Source organism: Ambystoma mexicanum, chromosome 1q, assembly GCF_040938575.1.
Source record: "Ambystoma mexicanum isolate Mex_15411 chromosome 1q, UKY_AmexF1_1, whole genome shotgun sequence".
Classification (NCBI taxonomy): domain Eukaryota; kingdom Metazoa; phylum Chordata; class Amphibia; order Caudata; family Ambystomatidae; genus Ambystoma; species Ambystoma mexicanum.
The window spans coordinates 457685340-457708801 of record NC_090922.1 but is presented as its reverse complement, the minus strand read 5'-3'; the positions used below and the strand labels follow the sequence as shown (position 1 = coordinate 457708801).

General features: G+C 46.3%; 1 protein-coding gene across 1 annotated transcript; it reads left to right on the top strand.

Moving 5' to 3' along the window:
- Positions 1-2062: 2062 nt before the first annotated feature.
- Positions 2063-12456, top strand: LOC138528662 (chemerin-like receptor 1). Its single transcript, XM_069640492.1, has one exon. The coding sequence runs from the start codon at positions 2284-2286 to the stop codon at positions 3247-3249; it is 966 nt and encodes a 321-aa protein (XP_069496593.1). The 5' UTR covers positions 2063-2283; the 3' UTR covers positions 3250-12456.
- Positions 12457-23462: the final 11006 nt, after the last annotated feature.

The window sequence follows — 23462 nt, the reverse complement described above, 5'->3', positions numbered from 1 at the left end:
GCTTCAATTGGCCCAGTGTTATTTTGTCATGTTATAAGGGGATGTAGTTATCTGTGAGTTAGCCCTCGCCCCAGGAATTATGAGCAAATTGGCTGAAATATTTATTTCCCCTTTCATTACTTGCATGGACCTGTGCCGTTTATGGAGAACTGTATATTCAGGATCTCAATAAAACCTCTGAATGTAGAGACATCCTTCATGTTTCTGTAGCTATACTCATATAAGAGTTATTAAAATATATGAATTCATTAATAATTTATACATTTTAATGTATCTTTTTTTATATGCATGTGATTGGAGCCACTTTACTGAACTCAATTCAACAAGTCTATGTTTTTTTTTTATCAAGCAAAGTGTTAAGCAATTAGAGCCAATGGAGTGTTTAATTATTTGGCACTTTACAATTATTTTGTTTCCAATGCTGCACATTACATGCTTGGTGGGGGTCTTAATATTGCCAGAAAACACCTGCTGAACAGATATCCTGGGAAACAAAGGAATCACTTAATATGGTGCTTTTCATGAAGCAGTTAAATAATAGTTGATGGCTTATTGCTCTGCAGGATCAAGGTTCCGTGATTGTTTAGCCATCTGTTCCTCTGAAATTGACATCAGTTATTGGCCATGCATCTATCAATGTCATTCAAGTAAGGATATTCAGCTAAACAATGTAGGCCTATGAAAGTCCTGAAGTTGGAATGTACTTAGCTTATTTGGCTTGTATTTTCTATACACACCTTTTGTTCTAACTACACACTGATGTGTCTATTCATTCTTTTTAAATGGCTTAATCACTGATTAATGGTGAAGTATGTTTTACAGAAAGCTGACACTTTCATGCTTTGCCTGAAGAGAAGCCATGGGCAGACAAGCATTTTAGGTTTAACCAGAGTTCAACTGCGTTGACCATTTAAAACATGTTCTTTGTGTAATTCTTACTGTTATTGCCAAGTTAAAGTGTATGCCTATCACCAAATGTTACTCATTTTATATAAATTATGATGGACGTTCTGACTATCATCTCCTTTATTAAAGTATAATTTGTATAAATTGTGAATGTTCTTAATGCAACATGTGTGCATAAAAACAGAAGCCACTTTTACGAAAGGCAACATGTGTTCCTATAATATTTGACAATGTTATATGATATTTAAAAACAGAGTTATTAAAAATGCATCTTGTTTATTGAAACACATTACATTTGTGTCAAATAGTTTTGACACAGTTCTCAATCACACCACGCTAATGCAGATCATTGTCAGCTCTCAGCTTTCAATGCTAAAATAAATCTAGAATAGGTACACCTAAACCCATGATCACTGCCTAAAAAGCCATATTCTTTTATATGAGGGGCACTAAAAATCAAACTATCATTGTGAAAATACCAATATTAATATCAGCCTATGAACAAATAGTTCTAAAGAAGCAATGGATCTTAATTATTTTTAAAAAGGACAGCCTCTGTGAGTACAAAAACAGGGACACTATCCCATCTCCACAAACAACACAGAAATCAGTATTTGGGAGGCACCGCCAAAGAAATCCTACAGACTGGAAAGCCTAGCAAGAAAATCCCCAATAGAAACTTAACATGTGTCTTTCTAGTTGCTGAGGCTATAACAATAATATTTGGTCTTCTTGTCGACCACAGAATTGCATTTCTATACCTATACTCAAGTATGTTTTACAAGAGACAGGAACATCAGCATAGCTCCCATTGGCCCCCGTGTTATGAGGGTGTACTTTATCCATGACTGGATTTTTAGCCAACTGCTCTTTGCATGGGACGTGCGAAGTTCTGATGGCTAAACAGCCAGAACTGAAATAAGGTACTTGTCATGACATTGGGCCACTTAGTAGCTGTGCATCAATATATCAGAGGGATTAAGATTGGTGGGAGCTGAGAGCACATGCTTGGGAGCTAGAAGAAAATTGATAGATGGACACCAACAATCACAAGGAGCTATTTTTGATTCCCAGTGCCAGCAGACATCCTATAAACACGCATACCCATGTGGAATTGACTCTGCATTGGGATTGTGTACGAAGGAGCATCAGGGAATATCTAGAACACATGTAAAGCATAATAGGTAATATCCAATAGACAATAAATTATAGTTTGCATCTCATGAGCTGCTCTGTATCCTATGATCAACATATAGGAACATAAACACAACATAGACAGCTGGTTTAGTACATTATTTCATGCCTGTTGCTTATGTTGAAAAGTGCTATCAATCTAAAAGACCCTGATCTTCACACTGTCATCTTTCTCTTTCCAGAATGAAAATGTTTCCCCCCTGGTTAAATGCAACCAATGACACCTCGGTCTACAGTGAATATGCTCACCTGCGAGACACTATGAAGATTGTCGCTTCCGTTATCTTCAGTATTATACTTCTGATGGGGGTCACCGGGAATGGCACAGTCATCTGGATCACTGGCTGCAAGCTGAGGAAGACCATAAACACGGTTTGGTTCCTGAACCTAGCAGTTGCTGATTTCATCTCCACTTTCCTGATCTTCAACACCCTGCTGAACTTGGCACTGGACCTCAACTGGCCTTTCGGCTCGGTTTCATGCAAGCTGCTTAACTGCACCTTTGGACTCAGCATCTACACCAGCATTCTCTTACTGAGCGCCATCAGCATCGACAGGTGCGTCCTGGTGCTCTTCCCTGTGTGGTGTCAGAACTACAGGACTACAAAGCTCATTTCCACGGTTTGCTTGTTTATCTGGGCACTTTCTATCTCCCTGGTGCCAGGTTCTTTCATGCTCTCCGAGATGTCTACAAAGCACAACCGAAGCAGCTGCAAAAATGTGGATATCTTTGAGGACTGGGAGAGGGAGGAGGCCGATGTCTTCACTGTCTGCCTCTTCCTGTATCAGTTTCTCATTCCTTTGACTATCATCTTGATTTCCTACGCGATCATCATTTTCTCCATCAAGAAGAAAGGTCTGAACAAGTCTAACAAGCCTCTGCTGGTGATCACAGGGGTGGTTTTCTCATTCTTTCTCTGCTGGCTTCCCTACCACGGCTTAGCCTTGGCAAGGATATCTGTCCCTCACCTCCCTCCGCTTGTGTACTATGTAGCAATCCCACTCTCCAAGTGCCTTGCCATGTTCAACAGTTGCATCAATCCGATCCTCTATGTCTTCATTGGGCACGAGTTCAAGGACATTGTAAGAAAGTCTCTGCTTCAGGTGTTCAAGTCTGCGTTTGAGGAAATGCCTCACACCAGGGTCTAAGTGGATGGAAGACACAGCATCCCTGAAGTTTGAGGAAGAAGGTAGTTGTTCTTCAGTCGCACTGTTTTGATGCAGAGCAGGAGAAACAGACCTCAACCAGAGATAATTGTATTTTTGACAATTGACCAAACGTGTGACACTCAAACATTTCTAACATGTTCTTTTGAACATAGGTCCGCTAAACTGTTGAAGGACTATTTTATAAGCAGCGACAATGGTCTGCCAAACCCATTGTGTTCACATATGTTGTCAGATTGAAACCTTCTTAAAATGATGACTGAACTGCGATCAAGACATTCTGTGCTCACCTTTAAAATCAGGGTTCATAAAGGCAGAGAAGGAACTCTGCCACGCCAGTCTAGAACGAAGGCAAATCTTGGAAAACACAACCTTAATGTATTTTAAAGTATCAAGTGCCTCTACAAGGAAACAGGCCTGTGGTTCGCCACACACCAGTACCAGTTTCTTCAAACTTCGTCGTGGTCCAAATCCTAATGTGATATAAATGCTGCATCCTATGTAGCAGGACCCTTGAAAAGGAAAACATTACATTACTAGATCTCCATGTGCTTGGCAAAAAACGTATGAGGAAAATAGAAATAGATGGGGCAGAAAAAGTGGGCAAAGGGAAACATCACAGAATGCCTTATGATCTTATATCTGCATGCTGGGCATTCAATGGTATTGAAGGGCTTTGGAAACCGCTGAAAAGTGAAATACATTAGCATCTTCGGCTGTTTTCAGAGCAGTTGCCCCCTTTCTGCCATGACATGTAAATGCTTTGACAAGAATTGCCATGCGTCAGTCCAGTGTGGTGGCATTTTGGGTGACATGCACAGCAATCTTGTGGAAAACACATTTATTCTAAGCCCTTCCAAAGTATTTAGCGTGCACACCTGCTCCACCATATTGGTGTTCTTAGAGTGCCACCATTTTGAGTAAATGAAAGGGATCCCCTTGTGGGAAGGCTGCATCTGAACGAGTTATGGAAGGGTAGACGGTTATGCAGAGATGAATGCAGAAAATAGACCTCTGGTCTCTGTCCTGAATGCAAGGTTTAGAGCTGGCGTGAGGAAAGTGAAGAGAATGCTCACAACCTCCGCTTGCAGAGCACAGCAGACACCATCCTGCAAGGGGGCTGCCAGACTAAGGGTCCTCGTGATTCAAATACCAGGGCAGGGTGCAGTATGACCGAACCATTCATATTCTGCATGTCGTTCGACTTTACAATTTGTCATCACTACATTAAAAACCATGTGTAAATGCAACTGAAAAGGACAACACCCCCAAAACCATAAGAAACAGTTCATTCCCCTAGCAAAGGAAATGATTTAAGCGGACTAGCGTATGTGCCCGAAAGATGCGGGTTAACCATTTTATCCACTGTCCTGAACTCTTTTTAACCATCAACCTGCCATTTTTGGAACCTGTGCTTTATGCCAGTTTCTCTAAAGTATAACAAACAAAAAAATGTAAGGAAAAAATGTTCAAGCAAAACTCTTCGGAAAGACGAGCTTAACATAGAAAAGGTACAACATCAAATCTTCCCACAAGGGTTGAACTTTAGCACAGGTAAAATGCAGTTAAGGGTAACCAAAGTCTTGTGTATGCAGGTCCGGGTGATCCTCTGCCATGTAGCCCTTTTTTGCGGATAGAGAACATGAGGTCTAGACCCTCTCTTCATAACGTGGCTTTATTTTTCTCCCCATTCTTCAGCCAAGCTATGAACAGGGCCTATGATGGATGCATGTACATGCTCCCCCGCCCCCAGTAAGGCCAGCACATGCCCAATCAGAGCTCTATATTGAGCAAGCAAAGGGGTGTGGGGTGGGCAAAACCTCCTTTCAGTCAATGGTTTCTGAGCGTTTGGGGCATGCACCTTTAGGAACCAATACTTCCTCAGATCAATTCAGTCAAATTCCAGCTGTTTCTGATTCCGAAGCTGTGATCTTGCAGAGGCACGGGCTTGTTTTAATGCATCTTTCCCTTCACAGTTAATTTCGGAGGAATGGAAATGTTGAGCCCAGCTGGTAGGTCGAGTCCTCACCTGTTGGCAGAAGAAGGAGCAGAGTGTGATCCTCTTGGAAGGCCACAGGGGAGCAAGCAACATGTGTGATCCTGTGGCATTCCAGAGAGCATTGCCATCGTTGTCGGTCCTTGTTATCTATAGGGTGACCACATTTACAGGTATTGGTCAACATAAGGAGGTAACCATTGTTTTCTGTGGATCATACATCAACATGAACAAAGTTGATATCGGTATCATTATGAACCATGATGCTCAGTGTAAATCAGAAAGTGTGGACTCCTCTTTCATTGGAAATAACCCTGTGGGAAACAGATCAGTACTACAAAAGGAAAGGGGCTTGTTAAACATGTCCAGCATCTTACTTCTGTACTCATCGACTACGGGTAGCAGAAGACCCAAACCTGCAGACCTAAGCTTGTACAGAAGCACGTGTTCCCTGTTGGGATGAAGCTTGTTACATTGTTGAAGTGGGGTGTGAACCCAGCAGACTACCATAGAGTTCCACAACTCAACACTAAGTTCAGCATCTGACAGCACCCGACCCCTCTTATTAAGCAGTGGTCCACAAAGCGGGGGTTCAGAATCATGAATTTGCCTAATGAACGCATTGCCACCAGGTGAGTGTTTCTTGCACTACCTGCAGGTGCTAAAGATGGCCGCCACCTCAGAGATGGCTTGTGTTGGAAGGACACCCTGCTCTCTTCCCACACAGACTCAGTTAGCAAGGATTCCCCCATCCTTACCCCATATATGCAGCTGTGAGGCAGTAATCACCACGGGTTTCCTGGAACAAGGAGATGGGGCATAGGGGATGGGTATGGCCACATCTATGCCATCATCGTTTCTAGCTTAGCCAGTTGCCTCCTCCTATCTCTAAATCAAGTGGTAATTACCTCTTCTCCGTTTGGAAGTCTCGAAGAAAGGTGGAGTGGAGGCAGAGGGAGTCCTGGCTTCCACCAATTTGTGGATAATCTGTCTATATATTGGGCGGAGATCATAACATCAGCACCCAGAAGCAGTAGCCATACTATATCTTTGCAGGGATAAAATAAAACACAATCTGGTGTTTAAGTTAAAAAAATAAAAGTTTTAAACACTTTAAAAAAAGGTTATAAACAGAGCTGTCCAGGATCTCACAGCCCCGCCTGCCCGCCCTGATGATTCCTCTGCCTTTAAGCCTCTTAGGCTCTTCAAAAGCCTGCCATCCCTCTTCCTAGGCCAGATGGATGCCTACTAACCTGAAGGCCTGTCAGGGCCTCAGCCAGGTTCCCAGTCTTCGTCCTGGATGTTTGCTGCTCCCTGCCTCTGTCTCCACCAGTGCTGCAAGCTCTTGGAGGCCCTCTTTGCACACCTGGGCAGCTCCCAGTGGCCGAGACAGCCTGCAGACCAACCCCCCACACCTGCTTGCTGTCTGCTGGGGACCCATGCTTAGTGCTGCTCTGAGTCTCCCTGCCTGCTGCCGCTCAACGTGGGGAAATTCAGCCATAGCTGTTGGATCTGTAGGGGTAGGGATTACAGTAGTTCCCAACAGGATAGGCAGATGATATTGCTAGCTTGTACCTCTACGGTGCCACCTTAACATCAACAGGTGTCAGCACCCTCACATCACTCTACCTAATGAGCGCCTTGTTGCTTGCCGGGTTTTGTGTCCTCTATAAATGTGAAAATAAATAAATAATGTAAGATGAAGCAAGACTAACTCTTCCCCAAAGCAGACATTTTTATCTGCTTTCCTGCGCTCTACTCCTTTCTTCCATGGACTATCATCTTCTACGCTGCCCTCAATTCATCCATAAACCTGCTTCATCCAATCCATAGCATAACCCTAGCATCTTCCTCATCACCATATCGGGAAGACCCCTCCATTGGCATAAACCAGAATCCCTCAGCATACCCTAGTTACCACCTTAGACACCACAGTAACCCCCAGCAATTCCCCCCTCTCCTTCATTTCCAACACCTTACCAGCCTAGTCCAGTAAAGTCTTAGCACCTCCTGGTTACCTCCTGATTCAACTTCACCATCCTCTGACAATTCGTCCCTCTATTTAATCTCTATCCCTCTTTACCCACTGAAGACCATTCCCTATCTTCACCCTTGCCCTTCTGCTCCCCTCGCTAAAAAGAAGCCTAGGAATGCCTCCTTGTCATCATGAAAGTCCTCTTTTCCCTTCCATTCACAACCAGAAGCCTGCCCTCAATATTACACTTGGCCCTGCCTACCTCCACTCCAAAAGCCCTGCACCACTGGTCTCTGAGTTGCCCTCACATACAGTCCTTGCCTCTCCCTAGGGCACATCTGCCCAAATCAAAACCATCCTTAGATCCCTCATCAATCAGTGCGAGCCCCCATCAGCTCCGGTTTCCACCCTATCCTCACCCTTCCGCCCATCACAATAACCAAAATCTCTCCCATCCTCCTCATCACTAATACCCAACTTTCTAAGAGTTTGTCTCCTAAACGTCAGATCTATCACTAACAAAACTGCCCTCATTGCCTACATTATCTATAATCGAAACATGGGTCTCAAATCACAATATCAGCCTCAGAAAAGGGCTTATACCTGACAACTCCTTCTACCTCTTTCAAACTCAGAAAGGAAAAAGTGGAGGCGAGTAGCTATCATTTTCCATTCAGAACTTCAACTCAAGCAGTGCCCTCCAAATCCTTTGACTCCTTGAAAAACCTCACTGCCAAAAGTATTGTTAACCCACAACCTTCTCGTCATCAATGCCATCTACAGATGCCCAAAAAAACAATGCCTCTTTCAACTCTAATTTATGCCACCTTGAAGAACTTTCCCTTCTTTCAAACATCATCACAGTTCTTGGTGACTTAAACATCTGGGCTGACAAGACAGATAGGCCTCGAGCCTCTGATGTCCAAATCTCCTTTGACAACTTAAATTTCTCCTTTCAACTTGCGGAACCAGCCACACTAGAGCCCACTCATTGACCTTGTCTTCTGACTCTGCCTAACCATTCACAATCTCTCCTCAATGCACCTCTCTTAATGAGTTAACTTCCTTTATTCGCTATGTCCTAAAACCAATGTCAACCTCTTCAACCAGAGCAATGACTTTTATATGACCATGGCAGAACCACTCCCCCTCCGCCTTTGCCACAGACATCACCCTCGTTGATGCTTCTTCCATCCACCTAAGCATCAATCAGCTGCTAGACAGGCATCATCTGCAATCACTGAATCCTTTTATTGTCTCATTCCTCCCAGATCTCCTCTCCAAAAGAACCCTTCCCACACCCACAACAAATTGTCCTCCAATGATCTGATGCAAATTAGACAACAACATCAAAAACTTGAATGCCGCTGGAGGAAATCTGGCTCTCAATTTGCCAAAACCACCTGCCGTCTCTACCAAAGAGTCCACAAACGCACCAAAAAGGCCTTTTTTCCCCTCACTTTTGACAGCACCAACAACAAGGCAGCATTGTTCAAAATCTACCACGACCTCATCAAACCAAACTCAGAAAAAAACTCCTGTTCCTCGTTTGCAACATTTTTGCAATCAACTCCATGAATTCATCATTTCCAGGATCCAAAATCTCAATGCTAAAATCTCCTCCTATGCAACTTGACATTTCCCCTCATTATCTATATACCACACTTGCAAGTGCCAGCTGACCAATCTTGATGCTTTCAAAACTGACGATGTACTGAATTCCAACAAAACAGAAGGCCACTCCTGCTCGCCTAACAATCTTGCTTCTGTCTGTATCCTGTCTTCTGACCACCTAGTGCAGGATCTCAATCTCATTATCAACAAATCATTATCTGACGGCTCCTTTCCAACCATCTGCGGCACACCATTGTGATTCTCTTGATCGTGAAGGCTTCCTTGGATTCCAGTTGCCTATGTAACTACCACCCCACTCTAACCTCCTCAGGAACACCAGAATGATGGAGAATGCCATCAAATAACTCCAACAATGGTTAGATAAAGTCCCTCCCCTGGATTACCAACAATTAGGCTTATAACAGTCTCATGCATCTGAGACAGCTCTCCTTGACATAACATAACATCTACTCGAAGACTTACACTCCAATTAGCCAGAATTACTAATCCTTCTTGACTTAGACGTAGAGGACCACGACATACTAGCTTCTTGTATCCAGGACTGGCTCAGGATCATAGTCAATGGATTCGCCTAGCTCCAATCCTCTGATTTCAACCAATCCCAACAAACCGAACTCAGCCCCTACCTTTCTCCGATTTCTTCTCTTGACTGTGGCATTCCCCAAGGCTCTTCATTTTCCCTCCTCTTTTTCAATGCTCACATGAGACCACTTGCCAATGTCATCATTTCTTTCAACCTGGACTTCTAAATGTATGTCGATGACACCTTATGTAAAGCGAAAGCCAACTTCTCTCTGAACCCATACCCCCTTTTCTCGGACCAATGGTTTAAATCTCTACACATCTGCCTCCAAGCCATCCAGGGATTGATGCTCTTCAGCAAACTAAACCTAAATGGTGACAAATCTGAGATCTTAATTCTGGTCTCTCGTGACCCTGCAGCCCTCTCTTGCATGGCCTCCCCAGCTGGGCCCAACACCCACTCCCTCCAAATCTGTGCGAAATCTGAGATTCCTCTTTGAAGAATAACTCTTCATGCGCCACTATATTAACAACCTTATCAAATCCTGAATTCTTCAATTCCAATTACCACGAAAGATCACACCCTACATTTCCCCATGCCACTGAGCGTATCTGCTCAGAGCAATCATTTTATCCAGAATAACTCCCTTTATTTCTGCCTTCCTCAATCTTGCCTCTCGAAACTGCAGCTTACTTATGACAAAGCTGTCTGGAGGATCTTCAAACTCAAACCCCACAATCACATTTCCTCTGCACTGTCCCAACTCTATTGGCTTCCTCTTGGCCCCCAAATCAAATTCAAGCTGCTATGCCTAACTTACAGGACCCTCATAGATCAAAGGCCTAATTACCTAAAAGCTCATCAAAACCTTGCAGCCCACAATAGCTCAGATCTTCTGACTCAGTTTTCCTAGAAGTTTCAAAATTCGCTTTCGGTGATGACTCTTTGCCGCTCTGCTCCAGCTTCTGTAACTCTATTCTCTCCAATCTTCCACTTGAAAGAAAACACATCAAATTCCACAGCTCCCTGAAGACCGCACTCTTCTCAAAAGACTTTTTATTCCCGCCACCTCCTAGGACAGGTCATCTTGGATCACACGCTCTGAAGCGATTGTCAGACTGAATGAGTCTGATACAAGAACACTAAATTATAAAACAAATAAATACAACAGAAAAGGAAACCAAGAGTGAGAAAAGGTTATGCAACTATTTTAGGAGGAAGGTGTTGTGTGGTTGTAGTTGAGAAACAGAAGCGCACCAACTGATTTTAATATTAAACTAAGCAATTTGTAAATATGGCAACACTGCTTTATGAAAAGGAGGAGGAAGGTCTGCAGGCAAAAGCTTGGCAGTAAGGGGTGTCCCCCATAATTACTTAATTACGTAAAATAAAATAAAATGCAACCCTACAAAGTGGAAAACAAAGTAGCGGATTGACGGGTGATGCTAGTGTTGAGTGTCAGAAGAACAGTAGTACGTAAATCACTTTAAATAAATCCTGCAACAAAATAGACATTTTCAAATTGAAATCTTTGAGCTTGTAGGCATAGCATTATGCATTCTAACTGAAACTAAATAGGCAGTAGTAATAGGTTTCGTTGGCATGATTGTGGTAGTTGGGAGTGGGTGTTGGGAGAAGTGGTTGGAGAGGGGATGGGGGACGCCCCAATAGTAAAAAGAAAAACTACGAAAATTAGGGTGAGCAAAATCGCTACACACAAATCTGTGTCTACAAAGCTATTGTAACCATGCTCCAATATTCCAGTGAAGAGTCTAATTTGTCTGGATGTGTCTGGCAGATGCCAAGGGGGCATCTCATACAGCCATCATTTGTTGACAGTAAAGGAGCAGAGTTGCTTAAAGCTAGAAGTAAACACATCAAGACCAAAAGTGTTAGAAAGGATGAACAATAAAGCACTCATTGTCAAGAAGAAGAGGATGATCTGTCAAGAAAAAGGGATTGGCCACTAAAGGTTGGTCGGGCGCAGGTACGCAGGCCACCCATCAGAAAAAGCCATATTGTTGGATTCTTCATATCACACTGCAGTGGTAATAAAGGGTATGCAACACTTCTGTACCCTAGCCCCCATTTTAGCCTTTACTGCTACTTTGGTAAACTTTGTAATATCAGCACCAGGTTTGTGCATCTCACCTCTTGTGACTCAAGAGCTTTCTGAGGGGAGTGGGAGACAAGATGTCAAGGTCCAGTGACGTCTAGATGTGAAAAGTGTGAGTTAATTAACCAAACCATGGTATGTTCACAAATGACAATTCACATGTATATGGGACTGGTGTAGGAGGCCAGATGTGACATTGCCTTCATGGTGTGGGGTGTACCCAAGGACTGCGGTTTGAAATGCCCGACCGGGGCAGCCTCAACTTAAAACATGTGTTGGACTTGTTCCCTGCATTTCATCTCCCTTCTACCTCCGGTGTCCTCCCAGCAGGGGGCCTCCTTTATCAGAGTGTCCAGCCCCTGCTAGCAATGAGCTATGTCAAGGTTGGACAATGTTCTGTGTGAACTTTTACAAGTGGCCTACATTTTATCCAAAACTAAAGGGCTGATATCGCCACAGAATGCGTGGAAAGACTGCACGCTGCACGACATCTTGTTTTGGAACAAAACCCACAGGAAACTTTTTCTACAAGAAAAAAAAGGAGAGAACCCAGCTCCCCGCGCGCTTTTGCCATGTGACTGGGGGGATGTTACCCGAGTATTTAACGCTGTAATTAAAGCATGTTTGTTTTGTGGTGAAGTTTACCTCTGTTTGCAGACCAAGCTGGAACATCTTGCCCTGCCTGTTTTGTTTTTAATGCAAGGTACACGACGAGCCAGGCAAATAACTAATGCCCCGAATAGCCACAAAATTGCACCCTGCTATTACAGTTAATGGACGGAGCAGAAAGATACATATTAATACAGCATAGATTAGAGGAAGACAAAACAAAACAAAAAAACTGCTTCTGGCGCCGGGCACATGAGACATTTTGTTCAGTTACCGTGTGAAAAAACGTGCGAGTTAATTTATTGTGCTGTCGTTTAAAGTTATAGCATTTGAAATCATTGTTGTCTGTGTTTTTTGTGCAGCTGGGGAAGATTTCTGGAGGGCCGTTAAAACGGGGTGGGCTGTGTGTCATCTTATGGGCTTATGTGGCCATAAAGATGTAGGATTTTTAAAATTTCAAAAACAATACTTCGCATAACAATTACATCACAGGAAAATACAAAACATACATTGTTGGCACCACTGGAGCTTTCTAAAATACACAACTCATCAAACAGCACAACATGGAAATATGTTCAAATGTTTAAAATGTATAATTATGAATAGTAAATTAACACAGAATTCAATTACCTAACTTCACAGAAGGTAATCACACAGAACTAGGAGGCAACGTTTGACACTTCTCTGCTCTGTAGCTGCAGCCTGACCAATAGATATGTATTCCTGCAGTGCAAGATGAATAACTGAACAATATGGAGACTGATATCCTCCTCAGTCTGATATGCAGATGCTGTGTGATGGTGGTACGCTCTGCCACTTGCCTTCACTGGTGGTTCACCTAAGGCCTGTCCGGGCCAGATTGCAGGACAGAGTCATGTAGCTGTCAGGTCACTGGATTGGTCTGAGCCCTTCACTCAAAGTAATCACTTACCCGCCCACCGCACAGACAGACTAACAAATGTGTTGCATGCTCTGTCTTGAGCCGGTCTCAAGCAGCTTGCCTTAGGGTCATATAAATTACCTGCCACTGTAAAAATCAGTAGGATCTGTCACCCAAATCTGTAGGCGGTAGGACTGCTTAAAAAGCAGTAGCCTACTGCCCAAATCAGTAGGGTTGGCAAGTATGCGTTAATCACTTGGAAAGGGCCGTGTTGCACCCGTCGCAGGGCCGCACGATGAGGAAAACAGAAGGCATTGCAAATTGTTGCTCTTTACTTTTCAACGGTTTAACACGGTTATCTGTTGTGAGTCTTTGACTTTTGGGCTTTCCCGCGTTATGACTAAATTAATATTAGTAAAACTGAGTGAGACAAGAACATACATTGGAGCTGGGTCATATTGTTGCAGGATGTTATTGCATGTCTGCTGATGGATTAATACGTATTCGAATTTGATATGGTTTCTTATGAAATAGGCTCCCACAGTGCTTAAGATCTGGCACTATGACTCCCGAACCTAACGGCCAACTGGCAGCGAGATAAAACATTTACAACATGAATATATGCCTGCTTGACTGAGTGGTGGTATTTCGTGTAGAACAACAATAACCTGGGCATTTGTCCATATCTGTACCAACCAACGCGCTTGCTCATTCCATTCGCCCCTTTTGATACCCCACCAAGGAAAAAGGTGGAGAATGAGACATTCTTTCTTTTTTGGCATAAAAGGCCGCAGATTAATGTTCACAACATTCTATATAACTACAAAAACGCCAAACACTGCAAACAAACTTTGTGAAAATAGTTCTGAAGGTGTGGCGACCAGCCGACTGCTCCGAGTCCAAACCTTGCTTCCCTCTTTCTAAACCAAGTCCACTGTAGGCCAAAGCTCCCTCAACCATTCTTGTCTGAGCCCCGCCTGCCCCTGTAGGTGTTCCTGGGCTGGGGATCGCCTTTTTGTCAGCGGAAGCTGAGCCCTCATCAATACCTTCAGTGCCCCTGCCGCTTAGGCCCCCAAGGGGCGCTGGTCACGAGAAGAGTGAAAACCTTTCCCGCTTTTCCACAGCTCATTAGTAGTCTGTATCTTGCCACTGGTCGCCAAAACACTGCCTCGATGTTCTGTGACAGCAACGGCTAAGCTTTGCCCTTCCACCGTCCTATAAGCACGGTGGGTGGGAGGAAAAGAAAACAAAATGGATCCTCCTTCGGTGCACAGCGTATTGCTGCTGGGCTGTTAAGATCCAGGAAGCAAGAACAAGGCACCCTATAGCCTGCCTTGCCCGCCCCCTTCCATTGTCCCGTTTCACTGGGATTTGGTCCCTTTTGGCAGGCTTCCCGCCTCTCGGATTTCCTGGGTTTGCACTGTGACCTCCCCGTTACCCAGGGGGAGGGAGGAGAGGACGCTGCCCTTTTATCCAGGCGCCTCCTCCATGCTTTACATCGACACCTCCATAACCTGGGCATTTGTCCATATGTGTACCAATCAACATGCTTGCTCATTTCATTCGCACCTTTTGATACCCCACCAAGGAAAAAGGTGCAGAATGAGACATTCTTTCTTTGTTGGCATAAAAGGCAGCAGATTCAATTTTCACAACATTCTATATAACTACAAAAACTCCAAACACTGCCAACAAACTTTGTGAAAATAGTTCTGAGGGTGCAGCGACCAGCCGACTGCTCTGTGTCCAAACCTTGCTTCCTCCTTTCCAAACCAAGTCCACTGTAAGCCAAAGCTCTCCCAACCATTCTTTTCTGAGCCCCGCCTGCCACTGCAGGTGTTCCTGGGCTAGGGGAGTGCCGTTTTGCCAGGGGAAGCTGAGCCCTCATCAATACCTCAGCGCCCCTGTCGCTTAGGCCCCCAAGGGGCGCTTGTCGCGAGAAGAGCAAAAACCCTTCCCGCTTTTCCACAGCTCGTTAGTAGTCTCTATCTTGCCACTGGTTGCCAAAACACTACCACGCCAAAGGTGGGTCCACGGCCACCGTGGATCCCCCTTTTCCTTCTCTTATAACTCCAGCAGCTTCGTGCATACATTCCAAAAGAACAGATCCATAACTGCTGCTGACAAATGCACTCCATCCTTCGCATAGTATTCCGGGGATTTCAAATTGATCAGACTGTGCCTGATCTGGGGAAAACCTCTGCACCTGCAGAACTTAGCCATTGGCCCATTTAATTTCCCCCTGGATTTTTCTACTGCAGAATGGCTTTCTGCACCCCTCCATTCCTGCCTCGGAATTATCTCGGACTAGATGATCTCTGTCTCCCCCAACTGTGAGGACAGCTCCTGCAATTTGAATGTCATTTCCCTCATGAAAGATCCCCTCCCCAAGCTTTTCAGGTCATTGCCACCTAGATGGATAATCAAAACGTCAGGCTTGTGCTGCTTACCCAGCAACTTTCCAATGTGCCCCTGCAACTGGGCCCATCTCATCCCTGGCACCCCATGCCACCAGATCTGATACTCGCCCGAGGTCATTCTCTCTCATTCCACCGTCCAGCAGGCCCCGGCCCTAAACACAAACAAATGTCCCACTACCCAAATGGACCGTCTCCTCCTTCGAGCTGCTGTTAATTGGAAGGAGATGAGAAGGTTCTCATTAGTACTACATTTTGCCAGACCTCAAGTACCTCCGAAAACAACTCGACTTCCAACCCCCGATCTTCATAATAGCCTCCGGCCCCATGCCCAGTTCAGCCGCTGATGTAGCCGCCCCTATTCTAGAGTGTGTACCAAACACTCTCCCTGTTGCTCCCATCCCTTTCAATGCCAAATGCATCACACTCCTGAAATGGAACATGCTCAGGGCCGAATCATCCCTGCGCAACAATAGGGGATACCCTGCAACCGCCTGTTGCCTCTCCTGAAGGTAATTCGTCCGCCATGCTACTGGACACACGTCTCCCCTGAATGCTATAAAGGGTGACTGTCCTCCCCTTTCCCTTCTGGTTGGTCTTGGACTTTCTTAAATTAATGCACACCCGCTCCTTTTTTAATTGCACATCCTCCAACCTTAAAAACGCAGAGCCCCGTCCCTCCCTATTCTCAGGAACCAGCTGACTTACCCTGAAGGCTCCAAAGAAAACCAATGAAAAGGCTGCAGTGAACAAAACACTCTCCCCCTAGCCATGTCAAACAGCTCGCAGGGTCTCAATCAAACTACAATTTTACAATATCAATGGGCCGCCTTTCATAATGCTTTCTCTCATTTTGCTTTGCCCAAACCTTCATTGCCATTGCTATGTAGTGTTGCTTGGTAGGATTGTGTTTCCCCCCAAAGCTTGTAGTAATGAGCTATTGCAGCCTAGTGATAATACATCCATGATCTGGTTTTCCCAGACCACCATCCCCACCCGACAAAAGCGCGTACTGGTTCTCCCTTTTGCCCTTCCATCAATATTTCTTCTTGAAAGGCCAGGAATTGCTCCCAGCACCCCTTGTACTTCCTTGCTGTGTCCCGGGCCAGGGCAGTGTGGATTAGAGAACTCAGATTACCCCAATCATGCCCCACCACTGCACCTTGAATGGGGTCATCATCTTGGTTGCCTCTGGACAGGTCACCCGAAATTTCTCCCACTGCAAACAAGAGAATCAGTGGTCACGTTCTTTATTCCGGGAATGTGTCCTGCTCTCACCTCAGTGGTTTACTTGAGCAAGCACCCTCATGTTGCTGGACGTCCCCTGATTGATGATTTGGACCACAGCCAGGTTATCTGACCAAAGAACCATCCTCCTATTAGTTAATGACTTTCCCCAAAGTTTAAAAGCGACCACGATAGGAAACAACTTCAGTCGGGTGATGTCCCTGGTAATCCCCTCTTGATGACAAGCTGCCGGCCAGGCCTAGCCGCACCAGTCGCTCCCCAGAATGGCCCCAAAACCATGTAAGCATGAAGAGTCAGTAAAGAGCTTGAGCTTCTCGCTAGTGGCCCACTGTTCCTGCCACAGTAATACCCCATTGAAATCATCCCACATTTTGAGATCCTCTTTCACCTCTGCCCCCAGCCGCACATGTTTAGAAGCGTGCTGCAATCCTATAGTCTTGAGCGCAATGCTCCTGGCGAAAAATGTCCCTGCCGGGATCACCCTACCCGCAAAGTTCAAATTCCCTGCCAATGATTGCAGCTCCCTCGGGATGGCCTTGTTCCTTCCCCTTAACTCCCCGATCGTTTCCTTAAGCTTCACCACCTTGTCCTTTGGCAATCTACACTTCCCTTCCACCGAGTCTATGTCTTTTAGCCTCGTGAGTGGGCTAACTCTCTTCCCCTTTGCCAATGGGATCCCCCAACTCTTTCATCAATGCCCGGAACATGCTCATGAGCAACCCACATTAATCTGTCCCCTCCTTCCCTATGAACCAGAAATCGTTGAGGTAATGCATTACCACCCCGCCTTGCACCCTCTGCTTCAAAGCATACTCCAAAAGCGCAAAAAATAGTGCACCCCCAAACACCTGTCGTAGAAGTAAGAGTCTTTTACCTTGAAGCCCAGAAAATGGTAACTTTCCATGTATTTAGGCAGTAGCCTGAAGGCAGGCTCAGTGTCGGCCTTCCCAATCAGCGTGCCCCTCCCTGAAGTCTTCACTAGCTCTATTGCATAATCAAATGACGAATAAAGAACCCTGCATTTCTTATCAGCTATGCCATCGCTAACGGACACCTTCGGGGAAGGAAAGGTTCTGTATGACGGGAAACTGCCCCTCCTCCCTCTTTGGTACCAAGCCCAGGGGTGACACTACAACATTCTCCAATGGTGGGGATGTGAATGGGTGTGCCACCCTTCCCAGCTTGATCTCCTTAGCAACCTTCTGTGACACAACCTCAGGCATTCCAACTGCTGACTTTAAAGTATCCGCTTCCCTGCTCCCCACAGCCGCGTTTGTAAGAGATCTTAAACCCCCACCTGAAACCTTCCCAAGGCAATTTAGCGTTGGTGCTATCGTGGTATGTATTCAAGACTGGAATCATTTTACGGGCATGGGCAGCTGAGTTTCAATTACGCTTAGGCTTTTCTTTGGGTTTTGCGCTCCCCCTCTGCTTTCCTTCGCCGGAAGATGCATTGTGGTTCCCTGTACCTATGCCACCTGTGTGTCTGAATCTGCAGATTTTGCCAAAGGGGCAATACCCCTTCTCAAACTTCCAGCAAACTGCTGCCCCCCCTGCTGATAACTGGATCTACCATTCCAGGAAGAGCACCCTCGAAAGGAACCCCTCCTGCTGTCCCCATAAAACCACCTCTGCTTTTTATAATACGGCTTCTCACCAAGGGGCCTTGTCCCCAGTCTCCCTTGATGGTACCATTTTCTCAACCCCTGACATCTAACTCATCTCAAGACATTGCAGGCCAAACCTGCATTTTAAGCCTAAAACCTAAAACCCCTGTCATACTTCAACCAAGCATTGCCACCATAGGTCAGGTATAAGGTATGGACGTGCTGCTCATATGCAAATAATGACCCTGCATCCTGTGGAAACCTTTCTATCATGATGGATGCCAGCATCCTGAAGGCAGCCAACCAGTTGTAGATGTTGTAGATGTTCTCCTCTACCTTGGCCTCTTCCCTATCCTTCTTCTCCCTTTCCTTCTTAGACAATCTATGTAAACCCCACCAGATCCATATCTAACAGGCAAAAGATCTAAAAAAAACTCCTTCTGCCAAATCCTCTCTTTGTAGACCACAGGAATGTGCCATACTAAAGAGTTCCCAGCTGCCTGTACTGGAGCAAATCCTGGCATTGGCCTCCCGTACTGTGTGGCATCACCCCACCCAATACTCGGTCCTTAGCTGTGCACTGGTGTTGCTATCACATGCTGCAGCTGGCTGCACAGTGAGGTAGCTTGAGTACCCCACCCAATGCCCTGTCCTTGGCTGCCTAGCAGTGTTGCTATAAGGCTGCTGCAGCTGGCTGCCCTCCCCAAGAGAGGTCACCCTGGGTAAGGAGGAGGCTTGACTCATGATCATGGGGTTAACAGCCGCCCCCACGCCACCCCGCCTATCCACCTATTCTTGCTGATGTACAGCCTCAGCATTACTCCCCGCTTGGTTAAATGCATTTACATTTCCGCATAACATTTGACCATTCCCCCCATTACCCCATGTCTGTAAGCACTGCATAAACATACCTTTAACCTTCTCCAAGGATGCAGGTCCCTCTGCTGCCACTGCCGCTGAGCTGGCCGTGAGCGCGCTGGGTGCACTGCCGCTACACCTTTGAATTTCAGCATGTAAGGCCGCCGGATTGGCTATAGGCCCCTGCTCTCTCCCACTGCCTTTTGGCCCTGCTGCTTGGCAGCCCCAGCCTGCTGCCTACTGGCCTTAGCCTTGGCGGTCATAGTCCTCTTCCTCTTGGCTGCAGGTTCCTCCTCCTCACTGGGCCCACTTTCCTCGTCATCTTCTTTGGCCTGGATCTCCTGCAACGCCTCCACTGCTGAAAAACTAGGGAACAATAGCAGCGATTATGACCCTTGGCTTGACCCTGCTGCTTCCCCTTCTAGCTGCGTTGCCACCATGTATAACCAATTTGGCCCATGTTTGGCAGCCGCCATCCGTGCCATCAACACAAATTGCTCCAAGTCTTTATCAAGGCAGAAGAACCCTGGCGTGCCCTGAGCTTGTGTAGACACCTTTCTTGTTGCAGCGGCCTCCAGGCACACGCACTGCGATGGGGCGACTAGTTGCAGCGGCCTCCTGGCACACGCACTGCAAAGGTGAGGCTCTCCATGCTCTGACTTGCTGTGTCCTTGTTTTTAGCCAAATGCTTGCTTTTATTGGTTCCTGTCCTGATGCAGCAGCCCTCAAGGAACACGCACTGCTTGCTTGGTAATGTTAAAAGCAATGTGAAAGCCACACCAACTAAAACACCATGCTGAGCTGCTCAGCCTTACTTCTTGAACACACCACTACTATACTGTGCTTTATCACCCTTTAGCTACCCGGTGTTAGCCGATGGATAATGACTTATTGTTATTTTCACCCTCTGACAGCCCGGGTCTACAGCGTTAAGTCTCCGCTGCAACTGAGCTTGTGAAAGTGAAATGCGGCAAAGCTTTTCACCCGACAGCAGCCCAGATTCTAGAATGTTGGAGCGGCAATGTTAGGCCAGTTATATTATGGAGATAAAACTCCTCCTTCGGTGTTCACACACAGCTATACAGATGCCACACTAGCAAGATAATCAAAATTACGTTACATTCTGTTAGGCAGTGGAATGATAAAGTACAACCCACGTACTAAAGTCTATGCAGAAATGTTAGGTCCACTTTTCACCCTTCCGCAGCCTGGATTGACCAAGTGATCGTGCTGCTGAACCGAGAGAGAGGGGCAGTTTGCTCGGCGCGCTCTCGCTCCTCCTCAACATCCCCCCTCTCATCTGTGTAATCATGCTCTGTGCACCTTACCCGCCGCATCTGCTGATTACGGCGCCTCTCCTTCTCCGCGGCTCCCGGTCCAAGCGGCGGCCCCAAAGGCAAATGCACCGCCTAGCTGACACGCCTCCACCAACTCTTCCGGCTCCGACAAAGGTCGTGGCTGGCTCTGGCACGTCTCTTTCACCACGGCTCCCGGTCCAAGAGGCGGCCCCAAAGGCACATTCACCGCCAAGCTCACACGCCTCAACCAACTCTTCCGGCTCCAACGAAGGTCGTGGATGGCTCCGGCACCTCGCCTTCTCCGCTGCTGCAACGCCTCCAACTTCTTTAGGCTCCAACCAAAAAAAAAAGAAAGGGGTCCTCCTTCGGTGCACAGCGTATTGCTGCTGGGCTGTGAAGATCCAGCAAGCAAGAACCAGGCGCCTTATATCCTGCCTGGCCCGCCCCCTTCCACTGTCCCATTTCACAGGTATTTGGTCCCTTTTGGCGGGCTTCCCACCTCTCTGATTTCCCAGGTTTGCACTGCAACCTCCCCATTACCCAGGGGGGAGGGAGGAGAGGACACTGCCCTGTTATTCAGGCGCCTCCTCCATGCTTTAAGTCGACACCTCCATGTTAATCTAGGACCCTGAAGACGAGAGCATGCTTTGCAATAGATTTCTAAAATGAACTGTGGTACTAGGGTAAAAGATTTGGTCGGAGTTTGATGTTTGTGGAAGGCTGGAGAGTAGGGCACTTGCAATGAGTGCTCTTTGTTGGGTTAGGCTGCGTGGTGTGCTTGAGAAGGGTAATACTGGGTGAAAAGCGGCTGTGCACTTTGACTGGAATTATGAGCAGTGCTGGAAATTGAAAAAGATTACTGGGGGACCGGTCACCTCTTTGGACGGGTGGGCTGTGGGGAGGAGGGGGTGGGGTGCCAGGGCTGTGGCCCCAGGTCAGGTTGCAAAACACAGCATCTTTTCATAGAACACAATCCTAGCGATTTGCATAAAAGCAAAGAGCTTATGGGATCATCATAACGTCCACAATTTTAAATGTTGAACATCTTTTATAGTGATTCAGTAAAAAATGCTTTCATACAAATAATGCACACTGTTTTGATTGGTCACAATAGTCATCCTAATGAAGAGATGTCTGTAAATCGTTGGACATGTACATCAGTTTGGACAGCTGCAGCACTCTGTGTGAGGAATTCAACCAGCTGCTCAGGCAGTGTGCGCACGCCTGGGCTTTTTTGACATTTTTAAAGGAAATTGAATGAGAGATCAACCTCTGGAAAATATGTAGGGCTAATCTGCACACATTTTCCCATGTTTGCCGCCCAACAAACACATATTCATATGTACTCTGGGTTGACACCGCCTACAGGCGCAGTCCTGCTGTCATGTTCAGCTGGAATGCGACAGCCACGGGCACATCAAAGCATCTCAAGAAAGGGGAAGGCAAAACCTTCCTCCTGCCATGACAAGCCTCATTAACTGACAAAGGCTACATGGATCCACCCCCTCCTTTGTGTGTCCTACTGGTTGCAGCATATACTGATGAGAGTTAATTGAAGCAGGCCTGCGAGAGGCCTGGTCGCAGAGCTGACAAAGGGGACAGGAAACCAAACACCTTTTTGATATGCATCTGTGTGAAACTGAAGTTAGCTCGCGCCCCTTAGTTTCAAGGGCAGTGAACTATCATGCCTGGGACAACTGTTTACAGTAGGCAACCCCCTGCAAGGGGAACCTCTTTCAGAGGGTAGAAGTATGTGATTTGCTGGAGACAGAACGTCTTTTCTCACCACAACTGCAAGGGACACCTGTGCTTTTATGAGGAACCCCAGAGCGCTCAATTAACCAGAGAGACCCTTCGATACACAACAGACAGGAAGATGGGTGGGACTTAGTAGTACATGTTTTTACCCCTTCACCTTTCATGTTACCTCACGCATAACAGAAGATTGTTGGTGGGGACCCAGGATTGGTTCATTAAGGTGAGCTTAGCCTGCACCAATCGCTGTGGCCCATTTGGCTTTAAAAGAGGGCTGGGTCCTTATTTTAGGAGATCATCAGGACTTTGCAAGGAGTCACAAGGAAAACTAATTTGGACCCTGGCTGAAGGTACAGTCTGCCTTACAGCTTCCGCCAGTGAAGGAAGGCCATTATTTCCAAAGAGGGAAGCAAGATCACTCCCCTAAACATCTCCCAGGGAACAGAGGGAGACACTGAACCTAGCAGAGGACCCTTCCAGCAGCTCCAGAACCGGTAACCAGACAGAACACAGTGTGGCCTGCTAAGCTCTGCAAGCAAGCTACCTAGGTGGGAAGTGCCAGAGAGTCTTTGAACCAAGCCAAGGACAAGGCTGTTGCCTGCAACACTCTCCTCAGCTTTGGGCCATCTACCTTAAAGGACGACACAAGCCCAGCGAAGAAGCTAGGAGTGCACCGACAAGCATCAACCAGCGTCCACTTTTAAGGACATTTTCAAGATAGTCGAGCCCCTTGAGTTGCAACCGACTGCACTGCTGACTATTGTCATGCCGCAGTCGCTCACGCGGTCCAAGACGTCTCGACTGGTGCTTCAGACCCACCAACCAGCACTTAGACGATTCCTGAACCCGAGCCGCTGTGTGGGCCAGCCTGCAGCCGTCTGTCCAGCCTTGCTCACTGAACTGCCTGCTACCCGCAGCTGTCTCTCATCTTGATCTTTGTTGCAGGAGCTGCAAAGCGCCCTGAAACCGACTTGATGCTGTCGAGCACAAAGAACTTCTACACACACAAGGTACATTGTGATTATGTCCTCCTGGTCCTTCCCCGAAGGCCCCCAGTAACATTTTATGACCATTGCTCCCTTTGTGCTGAAACCAAGTATCCATGAACTACTGAGATTAATTACTTTACCAACCACCCTCGTGTCAGTATCCAAAGCGCATCCTTTTTCCTTCTTAAAACTGTCTGTCCTCTGCATTCCTATCCAGGGTGGGTTGTATTTTGTATTGTGCTAAAACTGTCTGTTGAATAATAATAAAGTAGATATTTTAATACAACCT

Coding starts and splice junctions, on each gene's coding strand:
- LOC138528662 (XM_069640492.1), top strand. CDS start 2,284: ATGAAAATGTTTCCCCCCTGGTTAAATGCAACCAATGACACCTCGGTC.